We start from the raw sequence: 12,564 nt of genomic DNA on the forward strand, positions 1-12,564 counted from the left end.
TCGTTTATTTTTATTTTCAAAATGTGAAATAATTAACACATGTTCACCGCTAAATATTCAATATGATCGGAACCTGCATTCTATTGAAAGGTACTCACATGGTTGGATCTGTCAATAAATTTTGTCAGATCATCACACAACGACGAACACACTTGCGACGGTTCTGCATCTGCCATTGTAAACTTTCGCGATCACAACTTACATAAAACTTAATGGAAACGCAGTACAGGTACTGTTCATCCCCAAACCGTTCAAAAATCGAGCCGGATCGACTAACGGTTCTGACGATGTATGATGTCGTGACTTTGGAAAGAGTTGCGTTTCCGAGAGTGGACGGCACGCAACAGGGTATGAACGTAAGGGTCCCGTAAATGAGTATGCTGGAATTTAACAAGGCTGATCAGTATTGCAACGGGGTTCACTTAGTGTGCTGGCTTAGTGTGCTGGACTTCCGTATTTTAACTGATCTCTTCTATATAAAGTCATTTTTTGCTTATTAGAAAAATCTAAAAGAACAGGTTACGCGTACTTGAAATGTCAAAATTTTGCGACGGTCACGACCCTTGACCTTTCGAATTTGACCAATGCTTTGTGTTCCCACGCGATCGTTATCGGACACATTATGCGTTGCATCTCTCAAATGAGATAACGCATAGTTTTTTCAAGTATTAACGTTTTTCAAGTATTAACGGCTGTTCAAATCTCCAGCTGAATCTTACGAATTATGGCTGATTTCTCAGTCATTTCTTCCCCAGTGACGACACATTTTTAGTCAAAACAGCAAGTGAGTTAGGTCTATGTATGTTTCGGTGGACATTTCCCCGCGACATTGTTGGATGCAGTGACCGAGATAGCAAGTCGCCGTGGACGATAATTTTCCATTGATCCGGTAAGTATTTGAAATGCATATTTATAAAGGGCAATTACGAAATTAGTATGCCTTATAGAGAGGCTTTTCTCTGCACATCGATGTTTCCCTGGGAAGCTTGGCTTTGTATATGGCCCGACATTTTTAACCTGAGCTTGAGGGCCAGTGGCAACAACTAGTCAAGTCAATACAACTTACACAAGCCCAATACATTTCTAGATATGTTACACTTTTAATGTGTTAATTTTGCACTCGCAAAGATGCATGTAAAAAATTCCTCTATGTGTATGTAACAAATCACACACATGTTCTGAAACTGTATTGTAAATTTGTTGTCTTAATAAATGTTGCTAAGTTCATTCTCTTCTTTCTGTTTCATTTCAGTGTGCATATCAGCCAAGGCCCAAGAAAAATTCGGCAAGAATAATCATGACCTACCTAAAGAAGTCTTCAATATCAAATTTCAAAACAAAATAGGACATGAAAGACGAGACTTGGCCAGAGCTAAATGAACTCTTTTAAAAACTAATCTTTGACTAAATCACTTTTCACTGTGTCTATGAAATTTGTTGAAGCCAAAAATTTATTAAATTGGTCATCAGACTTACAGATATAGGCCTATTTTGTGCTTTTTATTTTGAACGTTTGGAAAGGTGAGTCTGCTTGTGTTTGCTGTGATCAGGTGAGTCTGAGTTGCTTTTAACTCTGTTTGGCCTGTCTTAGTTTTAGGCCAAATATGGTTAAATTACATCTCTAACCAATTGTATCATATAATACATGTACACTAAAAGAGCCTGTGTAAAAAGTACTTGATTTCACTGGAATTTGATTTCACTTATTTGATATTTGCTTACACCTTGCAAACATGCAAATGTAACAATGTTTACCAAATTCGTAACAGCAACATCAATAAAAGTAAAATCTGGTGTCAAATCAGTACTTTTCATGGTGCTCTTTTTCTGCCAGGATGACCCTGTCATTCATATGTGCATTCAAAATAACCGTTCGTTCACATACATGTGAACAGTTCAAATAACCATTCGTTATTCAAAATAACCATTCGTTCACATTTATGTGAATGGCTAGCTGAAATGAATGTGTACTGCCTAACTGCCTATTCCCTATGCACATACAGTTAGCCATGCCAACTAGCCATGTGAATGCTAATTTCACATGGTACTGACAGGCATTCCTGTTCTATAAGCTAGCTGTAGGTGTTACAAGTAGTAAAGCTTGAACATATGTTATTTTGTTTATTATTTATATATTTATTTGTTTATTATTTATTTCAAGAATGCAAGAATGTTGTTTTCACTAAAGCATATATTAAAAGTTATAAGGATTATATATATGTGTACAACTTTGTACCCATGTAATCTTTCTTTTTTTTCGGGGGGGGGGGCCACAAAAATTTTGTTGCCGGTGATGGGGGGGCCACTAAAATTTTTGCTGGTGTTAGGGGGGGGCCTGTAAAAAATTTTTGCACCACATATTTTCTCTTCCAGCCCCCCCCCCCCCCCCGCGTTAATTGTGCTCGTTCCCTTATAACCTGGTATAATGATCAATGTACACAGCATGTTTCGCCAAATTTTATCAAGTAAATGCCAGTATATATCTCTAATTTGGAAGGTTCATTAAATATGCGTATTGGGAATTGGCTGAAAAAATGTCAAATGACTTTCAATAATCTTGTATCATAGTATCTTTAATGTACATAGCAAGTTTTGCCAACTTTGGTCAAGTCAAAACAGATAAATATCGCTAATAAATGCGGGATATCGGACCGCAGGCGGGCGAAGATTGCATTATAAGCGCGCCAACCCAAACTCACTGCATGGACATCACATTTACGAAATCGAAGTCCAAAGTCAACTACGTCATTGTTAGAATAAGAGAGGTTTTCCATAACACGGGAGCATACCACCACAAATTTTGCACAGATGGCGTTGCACTGGCATTGAAAAGGGTGCATGGGAGCATGGGAACGCGGGCAGTTTCCCTCGCTATGGGTAGGAAATGCATTGAGCAAGACACACTTCCGGGTTCGCAAAAAAACGAGGATCCCATTTACGGGGCGCTCAAATATAACTATTTGCTGTGATACATAGCAGAGGCGTATATGTTTGTGATGCTGAGAATAACATCAGTAAATAATTGACGGGTTTTAAAAGTTGACGTTTTTTGCGATGAAACAGACTTCTGAAGGTAGCTCGCTTGGGGAACACGTCATCCCGGCCGCTGTCCGCTTTGACCCCAGTAATTCACACTGGTTTTGGTCGGCCCCAGGTACCCAAGTCACTTCGACCCCGTCACACACTTTTGCCTACATGTCCACGGAGACGATTCAACATGTTCCACAACAAAGCCAAGACAAAATTGAAAATATCAATAAAATGGCTTCACAAAGGCTGAAATACACGATACTCGATGAAGTATGAAGTTTATGAAATGAAATCAAAATTGACAACACAAGTGTTTGTCTCGGGTAATACCACTTGAAGTTGAACTATTCTACAGACTGTATTCCATACAGTGCAGTATTTGTCAGTGACAAATTAATCTTTGCAATACATTTTTTTGCGATGAGCTGGAAATTTGATTAATATCGAGTTAATGTACATAAATATTCCGTTATTTACTGGGACACGTTTATTTTCTCGATCCGCTATCTGCGGACTACGTGCTGAAGTACATTGACTGTTCATGTCAACGATCGTTTCTCCCTCTGCAGAGTTTCTGTATCCCGTTCAACAACGCTAGTACCTCGATCACACGATAGTGACGCTATGTAGCTGTGCAGTATTGAAACTTATCATAAATGGCCACCTCGTCTAACAGTAACACGTATTGTCGGGATTATCGTACGGAAAAAAGACTGCAAAAGTAAGACTTATGAATCATCATCAGAATTGAACACATCATGATTGTACACGAGTATCAACCGTGAATGCACGTTGAGCTCGGCAGTTACACAAGCATGGTACGCTACATGCATAGCCCTACGAGTATGGCGACAGTGTCCGGCTTTGGCTACGCCGGGGGCTACGCCGCCTACCGGAGGTGGGAGGCGGCGTAGCCAAAGCCGGACACTCTCGCCATACTCGTAGGGCTAGCTACATGCACTGCCGCGATGCCGATCGTATGCATTCCAAGGCCTATCCCGGAATTTGTTTCACAAACAACCTCAAAGGAGAGCAAACATACTTCTATGGACAATGACGAATACGTTTCTTGGCGAAGCAAAATCAAAACAGTGCAGAAGTACATGAAGTAGGTCATGGCCTTGGACTCTGTGCACGAACCTGATTGGACACTTCAATACCTTTGACCCAAAGTTATTATTCATCAGCACTTCCATGCCATGAGGCTAGGTAGAGAACGTATTAGCCCTGCGTACGATGCTGTGTGTTCCGCTACAGCTAATAGCCCCGCTCACTGTGGTGAGCGGGGCTATTAGCTGTAGCGGAACACACAGCATCGTACGCAGGGCTAAGAATGTATGTACTCATTTCTGGCGATCGAGCAGCGAGGGAAACAATCAATTACCAAGGATAAAGCTAATTTGCTAAACGATATTTTATCTTGAATAGTGAGTTGAATGAGTAATAAAATATCATATTTTTAATGTTCAATACGAGGTTGAAACACGGAGGGACCGTGGTTGAAACCAGAGCTATCCAGCTGTTGCCAACCTGGACAAGCACTTTTCACAGCGCCCTCAAACAGTCGATTGTTTTCACTTGTCATACGCGGCGTAACAGAAAAATTAAAACTTTCATAACTTCATTAATATCCAAGCCACGCCCACCAAAACCTTTTCAGTTCTAGCCATTTGAATTCTGAAGATGTCTACCAAATTTGACTGAAATACGTTCAGCCGTTTTTGAGAAAATGGACCCACAGACAGACAGACACACAGACAGACAGACAGACAGACAGACAGACATCGCTGCGACATATGCTCACGTGTTCACACGTGAGCAAAAATTTTAAGTTTTCGCTTACATCTTCAAGTGGAGAGCGCATGCGCCTTAAAAGGGCAGATAGGATTACTTGGTTTGCTTCCACAAAGTGATTTTCCACCTCTAATATGACGTTGAAATCAGTCCCAAAAGCCACCTGAAACGAAAATAGTTACACACAGTGATGACTTAGTACCTTTGCCTTTGATTGTCTCTCGGATTAGTTGAAAAGGGTATTGATTCCTGTCCCTGAACAAAATGGGAATAACTTCCGTGATGATACGATAACACTTGCACCCCCAATTTCCTCACTAGCGGTCCAAATTTACTATAGAAAATAAAGGATAGGTTCAAACCATGGTGGTGAAAGGGTTACACTCAGTCGACAATGATGTGCCAAAATTTGTAGGTCGAACCTTTCCGATGATTTCGAGGCCAAGTCTATAGAATTCTTCCAACATGGACACTGTACTTGTGCCATCAGCCTTCTGCTTAAGTTTACCAATCAACATGTCGACGCTTGCGTTGAACTGATCCATTGAGAGCCGTAGAAATCTTAGGAAAGAACAACAAAAGATGTACGTGGCACTATTTATAACATTTCTGCCTGAGTTCAAAGTGTTTGAAGATGACGAATACACGTTCGTGTACGGCTTTTCAAGTACAGCGGAAGTATGCCGACTGTAAGACCATCAAAGAGAAGGTAACGTTTGAAGTTTATCTTGAATGACCAATGTACGTATCCATGGTGATGATACTGTAACAGGCGTGTTTCGATTACGGTAGTAGCAATGTCACCGAAATGTTATATTGCGTTGATCACATAGATATGAAAAATTACCTCCGATGGAAGGCTGGATTGATGATGGCCCTGCGTTTAGCCCATTTTTCGTGACAACGTTCCGATACCAAACCGTGACCCATAAATCGTTGACCATATATGGTGCCAAGCGTGTCATAAGGTCTAGCTCCTTTCGGACAATTCACCGTAACCAATAGATGCTTCGCCATCGACAAGGAACATTTTAAGAGAGTATGAACAGTAAATGTTTAATATGTAGTTTAGCTTTAGTTGTTGTTGCTTTTGTTGCTGTTGTTTTGTTGTTGTTGTTGTTGTTGTTGTTGTTGTTAGTGTTGTTGTTAGTGTTGTTCTTGTTGTCACATCCATTTAAGTGAATACCTTCATCAACACAAGGTAAATTCATGTACAAAGACTGTTATTTCTTTTCTCCAAGTTCGTTTTGAGATGGGTTTACATCTTTGCATTGAACATATCATTAATACGTTATTTATCCCAAGATAGTTCAAGATGAAAACATTTTCATCTGATTTTGTTTTTGTCATTTGGAAACTGATTGCTTTACACAAGTGCAAGACGTTGCTACTTATTGTTCAACTTATTTTCTCTGTAATCGTGCAAAATTCCAACATGATTTACATAATTACCTTCACAGCCACAACATCTGATATCATGACATACGTTTCATGTAAAACGGCAAACGTAAACACTCGGCCATATTTCTGCGACCTGTCAACCGGAGAATATTACGTAGTACATAACCAGAGAAGAATAACTTAATGACACCAACAACAGAGATTGATTAAACAGATCATTGCATGCATAAATCCTTGGTAAGATTTCAACTTAGGGCTGCCTATCAAAATCTACTTAGATACATATATGCATACATACATACGTAAGTACGTACATCCATCCATCCATCCGTTCACCAACCCTTACATACATACATACATACATACATACATACATACATACATACATACATACATACATACATACATACATACATATATATATATAATACATACATATATACATATATATATATATATATATAAGTATACAGATGTCCTCGAGGGAAATTACAGTGCTCAATGCAAAAAAGTAATCTGTTTATATATATATATATTATATATATATATATATATATATATATATATATATATATATATATATATATATATATAGATAGATAGATAGATAGATAGATAGATAGATAGATAGATAGATAGATAGATAGATAGATAGAGATAGATATATATATATATATATATATATATGTATAGATCACAGAAAATGACACTGCGATGGGAGTAACATTCAGGGCATGGACAACTAGCATTATATTTCTTGCATTTCTATGCTTCAAAATGAAGATTGTGATTGAGGTTGGCCTAGCTATTCACCGACAAATCAGAATGAAATACGCACTCTTTGGTCGTACGTATTGTTTGATGAAGGAAAAGACTTACCATTCATATACTATCGTTTGGAAGATCTTTCCATCAGAAATTCCTCTTTTAATCTCTGCCAAATTACCGAAAAGGAAACTGGAAATGGGAAACATTTGAATAAAAAAAATTAAAACAACAATAGGTTATCAGTTTTAGATGTATTATCATATTGTAGAAATAATGGGCTACACCGTGATCATTAACATTTATGGATTTTGGATGGTATCCCAGTTGAAGTTTACAAAGTTTTCTTTAAACAGTTATGTACTCCCATGCTTCAGTGTTTCAAATATTCTTATGAATCTGGGACATTATCCCTATCTCAGAGGGAGGGTTTATTGTCACTTTTATTAAAACAAGACGCACAGGGTAATGATAAAGACCCAATTTTTCTAAAAAATTGGCGGCCTTTGACTCTTCTCTGTTGTGACACCCGTATTTTAGCTAAGTGTCTTGCACTTCGAGTCAAGCGCGTAATCTCAGATATCATTCATGAAGACCAGACGGGGTTTATTCATGGTCGTTTTATTGCTGACAATATCCGTAGGCTCTTAGAGATTATTGAATGTTATGAGCGAGGAGACAAACCTGGTTTGATCTCCATAGCCGACTTTGAGAAAGCGTTTGACAAAGTGAGATGGGACTTGATTTTGAAATCTTTAGAATTTTTTAATTTTGGTCATTCTTTTATTACCTGGGTTAAAGTAATGTATAACAATATCTGTAGTCGCATTATAAATTATGGTCATATTTCTGATAAGTTTAATCTTTTACGCGGTGTTCGACAAGGATGTCCATTATCGCCTTATTTATTTGTTATTGCCGTTGAGATGTTAGCAATTCGGGTGAGAGATTGTCGAGCTATAAAAGGTTAAATACAGGTTTGATCGAAAGTAAAATTTCACAATATGCTGACGATACCAATTTTCCAATCCAGGCCACTCCGACCTCCTTTTCTGCTTTGCTAAATATTTTGAACGATTTTTCCTCTATATCTGGTTTAAAACCTAATTATGAAAAGTGTAAGGTGTTGCGCATAGGCTCATTAAAACTTACAAATTTCATTATTGACACTCCTTGTCCCTTAGAATGGACAGATGGCTCTGTGGATGTATTGGGTATACACATTCCGAGTAATTTAGCAGATTTACTTGACTTCAACTTTAGTCCTCGCATTGAAAAAGCTAGAAAGATACTGCAGCCATGGAAGGGACGTGGTCTTACCTTCTATGGGAAAGTTGCTCTTATTAAGTCTTTGGTCACTTCTCAGTTTACGTACTTATTTATGTCCCTCCCAACACCTGGGTTTGATTTTTTTAAGAATTATGAGACCCTTATTTTTAACTTCTTGTGGGATGGTAAACCAGACCGGATTAAGAGAGACACCATTTACAACTCATATGAAAAGGGCGGCCTTAATTTGACAATCTACGTGTCTTCAACTGGACACTTAAAGCTGCTTGGATTAGAAGGATTGTTTGCAATACCAGTATGTTTTGCAGCAAGTGGTATAATTCCATGCTTTCAGATTCTGGCGGTTCCCTTGTTTATTACGCCAATATTAATAACTGCGACTTTTCCACTTTCGACCATATCAAGTCTAGTTTTTTCAAAGAAATTCTTTTAGCATGGCTGCAGTATAACTATACCATGGTCAATAACGCTGACGATGCATGTCAAGCTTTTATTTGCTATAATTCTAAAATCTGCATTAATGGGCTTCCAATTCGATGGAAAAACCTATATGAGAATGGAGTTGTATTTATTAATGACTTACTGGATGTTAATTGCAAGTTTTATAGTTTTGACAAGTTTACCGAAACGTATGGTAATATATGTACGCATTATGATTATACACAAATCTTAAATGCTATTCCGAGTGCTTGGAAGAAGATGATTAAAAAATCAAAATCTTCCAAACTATTGGTGTGTAAGCCTAAATGTCGGAATAATAATTGCTTCTCTAGTGTTAAAATTAATCAAGATATCTACAATTATTTCTTAAAATTAGATTCATCTACTGATGTTCCTTTACACATCATAAGATATTGGCATGATATTTTAGATGTTATTATTCCCACTAACAAACTATTTGTACTTCCTTTCAAACTAACTATAGATACCAAATTGAGAAATTTCCAGTACAAACTGGTTATGAGGATTTTACCAACAAATCGTATGCTTCGTAAATGGGGCTTGATTAATTCCCCTATGTGTACTTTTTGCGAGGAGGTTGAAGAAGATTATTTTCACTTTTTTTTGGATTGTATTTATACAGCCAAATTTTGGCAAAGTGTAAAAGAGTGGTTTTATAGTGTAACCATACTAGAATAAAGCTAAACGCTCTGCAGTGTATACTTGGCATTGGTGACCAATTTAATATACTTGGTGATTTTGTTTTTCTAATGGGTCGTTTTCATATTTTTCGATGTAAATACTTAAACACCTCCCCAAATATCGATGGATTTAAATCTTATGTCCGTTCTGTGTACAAGACCGAAAAACGAATAGCTTTTACAACTGATAACCACGAGAAACATACAAAAAAATGGGGAGCTTTTGTCGCTCTTTTGGATGTTTGATTCTGTTCTGTTTTCTTGTCCTTTTTTTGTCTTGTGTAGTTTTTGTTTTTTCTGATTAATAAAAAATTATAAAAAAAAAATAAAACATTTATGGATAAGCGAGGGAATAAAGCCAAGAATTAACCCGAGCCCGTTAATTTTGGCTCTCCTCTCGCCCGCGCCCATACATAAACGTTAATAGTCAGGATGCAGTCTGTCAAGTCCAATACATTATCAACCAACCCAGTAAAACCGTCAAAATTTACGAAAATTTCCCACGCGAAAGATAACGAGGCCCAAGAACTTGTATTATACAAATGTTGTATTTACTGAACAATGATGTGTAGTGCAATACGCGACGTACTGTCACGCGCACTGTAAATTTTTTTTGCAACAGCGGGGATTTTAGGGGAAAGGCGCCTAAACGTGCCCCACAAGTGCTCCATTTTATTTCTTTTGGATAATGATTTTTTGTACAAACCATAGTATACGTTTAAGCTGTAAAGTTAAGATGTTTAAGATACTGTGAGTTGTTAATATTATTATTCATATTCACGGGCATGTAAACAGCCATTACTGTGTATTTGTGGTCAGTCACGAGGTTTAGCTCAACCAATTGAAATTCGATAGACAGGACATGGTAATATAACACTAGATATCAACAGCACTCTCATTTTGTAAAAGACGTTTTAATAATGTCATGATTACATGTACTAATCGCAAGTTAAGCTCTTTCATTTCCGAAAGTTATAAACTTGAAAACTAAAATACACTTTAGCGTTTATAAATTTGCATAAACTTGAAAACTTATGTTCCTTGAATATGCGGAGTGTATTAATGAGCATATTTGAGTATGCAACGAAATAAGAAACCAAGACAATGGAGAACATTCATTGATATTGATGACTGACCAAGCAACTGAGTGCAAGTTATACACTGATGTGTTTAACTTGCAATTTTTAATGCGTCACTGACCCTGGACGAGCTAATGAAATCTGTCTAACTTTATTCTGCATATAGTAGAATGCGACTCGGGAAATATATTCGGACCCTCAAACTTTTACAATACAATTTTTTTTAAATTCAAAATTGTATTTTTCCTCATTTAGTTATCACAAGGATAGCCACCATTTTGAATGTGATATCTTAGCAGAATGATATACGGAAATGCGCAGACTGACCGGAAGCGATTTTGCAGTGGTTGTTTGAGGTGGACACTCTTTCTCTGTATGTCTTTTCCTAACGATGTCGATTTGTACGACAAGTGCCTAAACATTGTGATCAACAGCTGCTGACGCACAGCAGTTTGGCCCCAGTGTGACCCCCAGAGGAGGCAAAACAGCACAAAAATAGTAAAATTTATGGGCAATTAAGAGAATCAACTAAATTAAGAGAATCAACTAAATTAAGAGAATCAACTTAACACAATAAACAACGAAATTAAAAGACAACAGTAGGCTGCCACTAGAGGGCACCCTGGCATTTGGCCATGCACCAAAACCTCATTAAATTACTATTACATAACTATACTTTTGTCATGCAAGGACCTAATGAGTTCTGAACTTTGCTGTGGCAGTTCGGGATCAGTGATTACAGTGAACCCAAATGTCAGAATTTGTTTTTACTTATGACAGTAAGTTAATAACAGTTGCTTCTGGATGATTTGCTCGATTTATAATGCTTGAAATTTTACCCGTCTGTGGTTCAAGATATTAGTTTTTACTCACGGCCCCTCCACAAGTGGAGGGACCATGTTTTTCTTTATGAGTCATTATTGTTTGACCTCAATCGCCCAGAAGTAAATGCCCAGTACCCATATGGCCTCATTACAATATGTATATGCCCCAATGGAAAAGAGTTCAGGTCAACTTTTTCAAGACCCTCTTAAATTCTTCCTCCTGGTTGGAGCTGTACTTTTGTGGACATCGCCGACGTGGACACTATGAGAAGTCCACATAATTGATCGAAAGAAGTATTCTTTCTCTCCAGTTAACGTATAACAAAATGCTTTACGTTTCCGATGGCTAAAGAATGCAGTGATGCATGAATTACCTGCTGTACTTTGGTCCAGGCATATGTGCAAACTTCAGACGGATGTAGGCAATGTAAAGAAGATATAATAATCCAGTAATAACCAATGGTAACAGAATAACGACGCAGATACTGGCGATCAGGTAACCGAGGGTGAACACATTAAACGCCATTCCTGATGAACAAATGTTCTCCACTTGGTAAAAGCTGGGCTTAGCTGGGAAACCCTGTCACTCTCGCTTTGTTCTGTACTGAACGCAGCTGATACTGTAAATGCCCAGTTTATGACGTGACTCTCCTATAAAAAAGGGGGATAAGGCCGTGGTGGCATTCTTTGTGTAAGGGGCTGTGGATAATTAAAACACACGCACAGTAAACGCAATTTCTCTCCATTAGCAGTGGTGGCAGGGGCTGTATTTCGATTACCGTGCGCAAAATTCGCACTACATTATTTTATACCGTATTATCTCGCTACAAGTTTTTATATATCGCAAAATATCGCGATGTATGGTTTTGCGTGTACCTTGGCCAGTGCAGTACGGCACCGGCTCTACACCAGCATTATTCTTTTGACGAAATGTGGTAAAGTGCTTGTGTAAAATAACGTAACTATCATTTTGGACACACTGTTTCAATTTATTTCATTCTGACGGTTGCGTCATTGTCGAGTTGGCAGAAAATGTGTCAAAAAAGGAAAAAGTTGCAGGTGATTCGTCGGATTACAAAGATTCGGTTTGTTACCGCATCGTTACAATTTGTCGCAATATCATAGCGACGTAATTACGGATTGTAGGTATGCTAATACAGGATGAGACTTGGCTGGATTTTCGTATTTTCAACTTCCGTTTAGGGGAGGGGCGCCGGGCGGAGGGGGGTTGAAGTCAAA

The 12,564-nt window shown here is 37.9% G+C and overlaps 1 protein-coding gene and 1 long non-coding RNA gene across 5 annotated transcripts in view; one reads left to right on the forward strand and one right to left on the reverse strand.

Moving 5' to 3' along the window:
- The window catches only part of LOC139148107 (cholesterol 24-hydroxylase-like), a 70,702-nt gene extending 58,732 nt beyond the window's left edge, over positions 1-11,970 (reverse strand). For all 4 annotated transcript variants that reach the window (XM_070719408.1, XM_070719409.1, XM_070719410.1 and 1 more), the window contains exons 1-6: positions 11,700-11,970; positions 7,105-7,182; positions 6,277-6,358; positions 5,672-5,832; positions 5,247-5,385; positions 4,874-4,987 (exon numbers count right to left, since the gene is read on the reverse strand). In XM_070719408.1, coding sequence (XP_070575509.1) covers positions 4,874-4,987; positions 5,247-5,385; positions 5,672-5,832; positions 6,277-6,358; positions 7,105-7,182; positions 11,700-11,851 — 726 coding nt within the window. In that variant the 5' untranslated portion in view covers positions 11,852-11,970. The remainder of the gene's footprint in view (positions 1-4,873; positions 4,988-5,246; positions 5,386-5,671; positions 5,833-6,276; positions 6,359-7,104; positions 7,183-11,699) is intronic.
- LOC139148110 (uncharacterized) lies at positions 686-1,479 on the forward strand. The gene is made up of 2 exons (XR_011555876.1): positions 686-889; positions 1,253-1,479. It is a non-coding gene; the product is annotated as an uncharacterized lncRNA (long non-coding RNA).
- Positions 11,971-12,564: the final 594 nt, after the last annotated feature.

Source organism: Ptychodera flava, chromosome 13 (assembly GCF_041260155.1).
Source record: "Ptychodera flava strain L36383 chromosome 13, AS_Pfla_20210202, whole genome shotgun sequence".
Lineage (NCBI taxonomy): Eukaryota > Metazoa > Hemichordata > Enteropneusta > Ptychoderidae > Ptychodera > Ptychodera flava.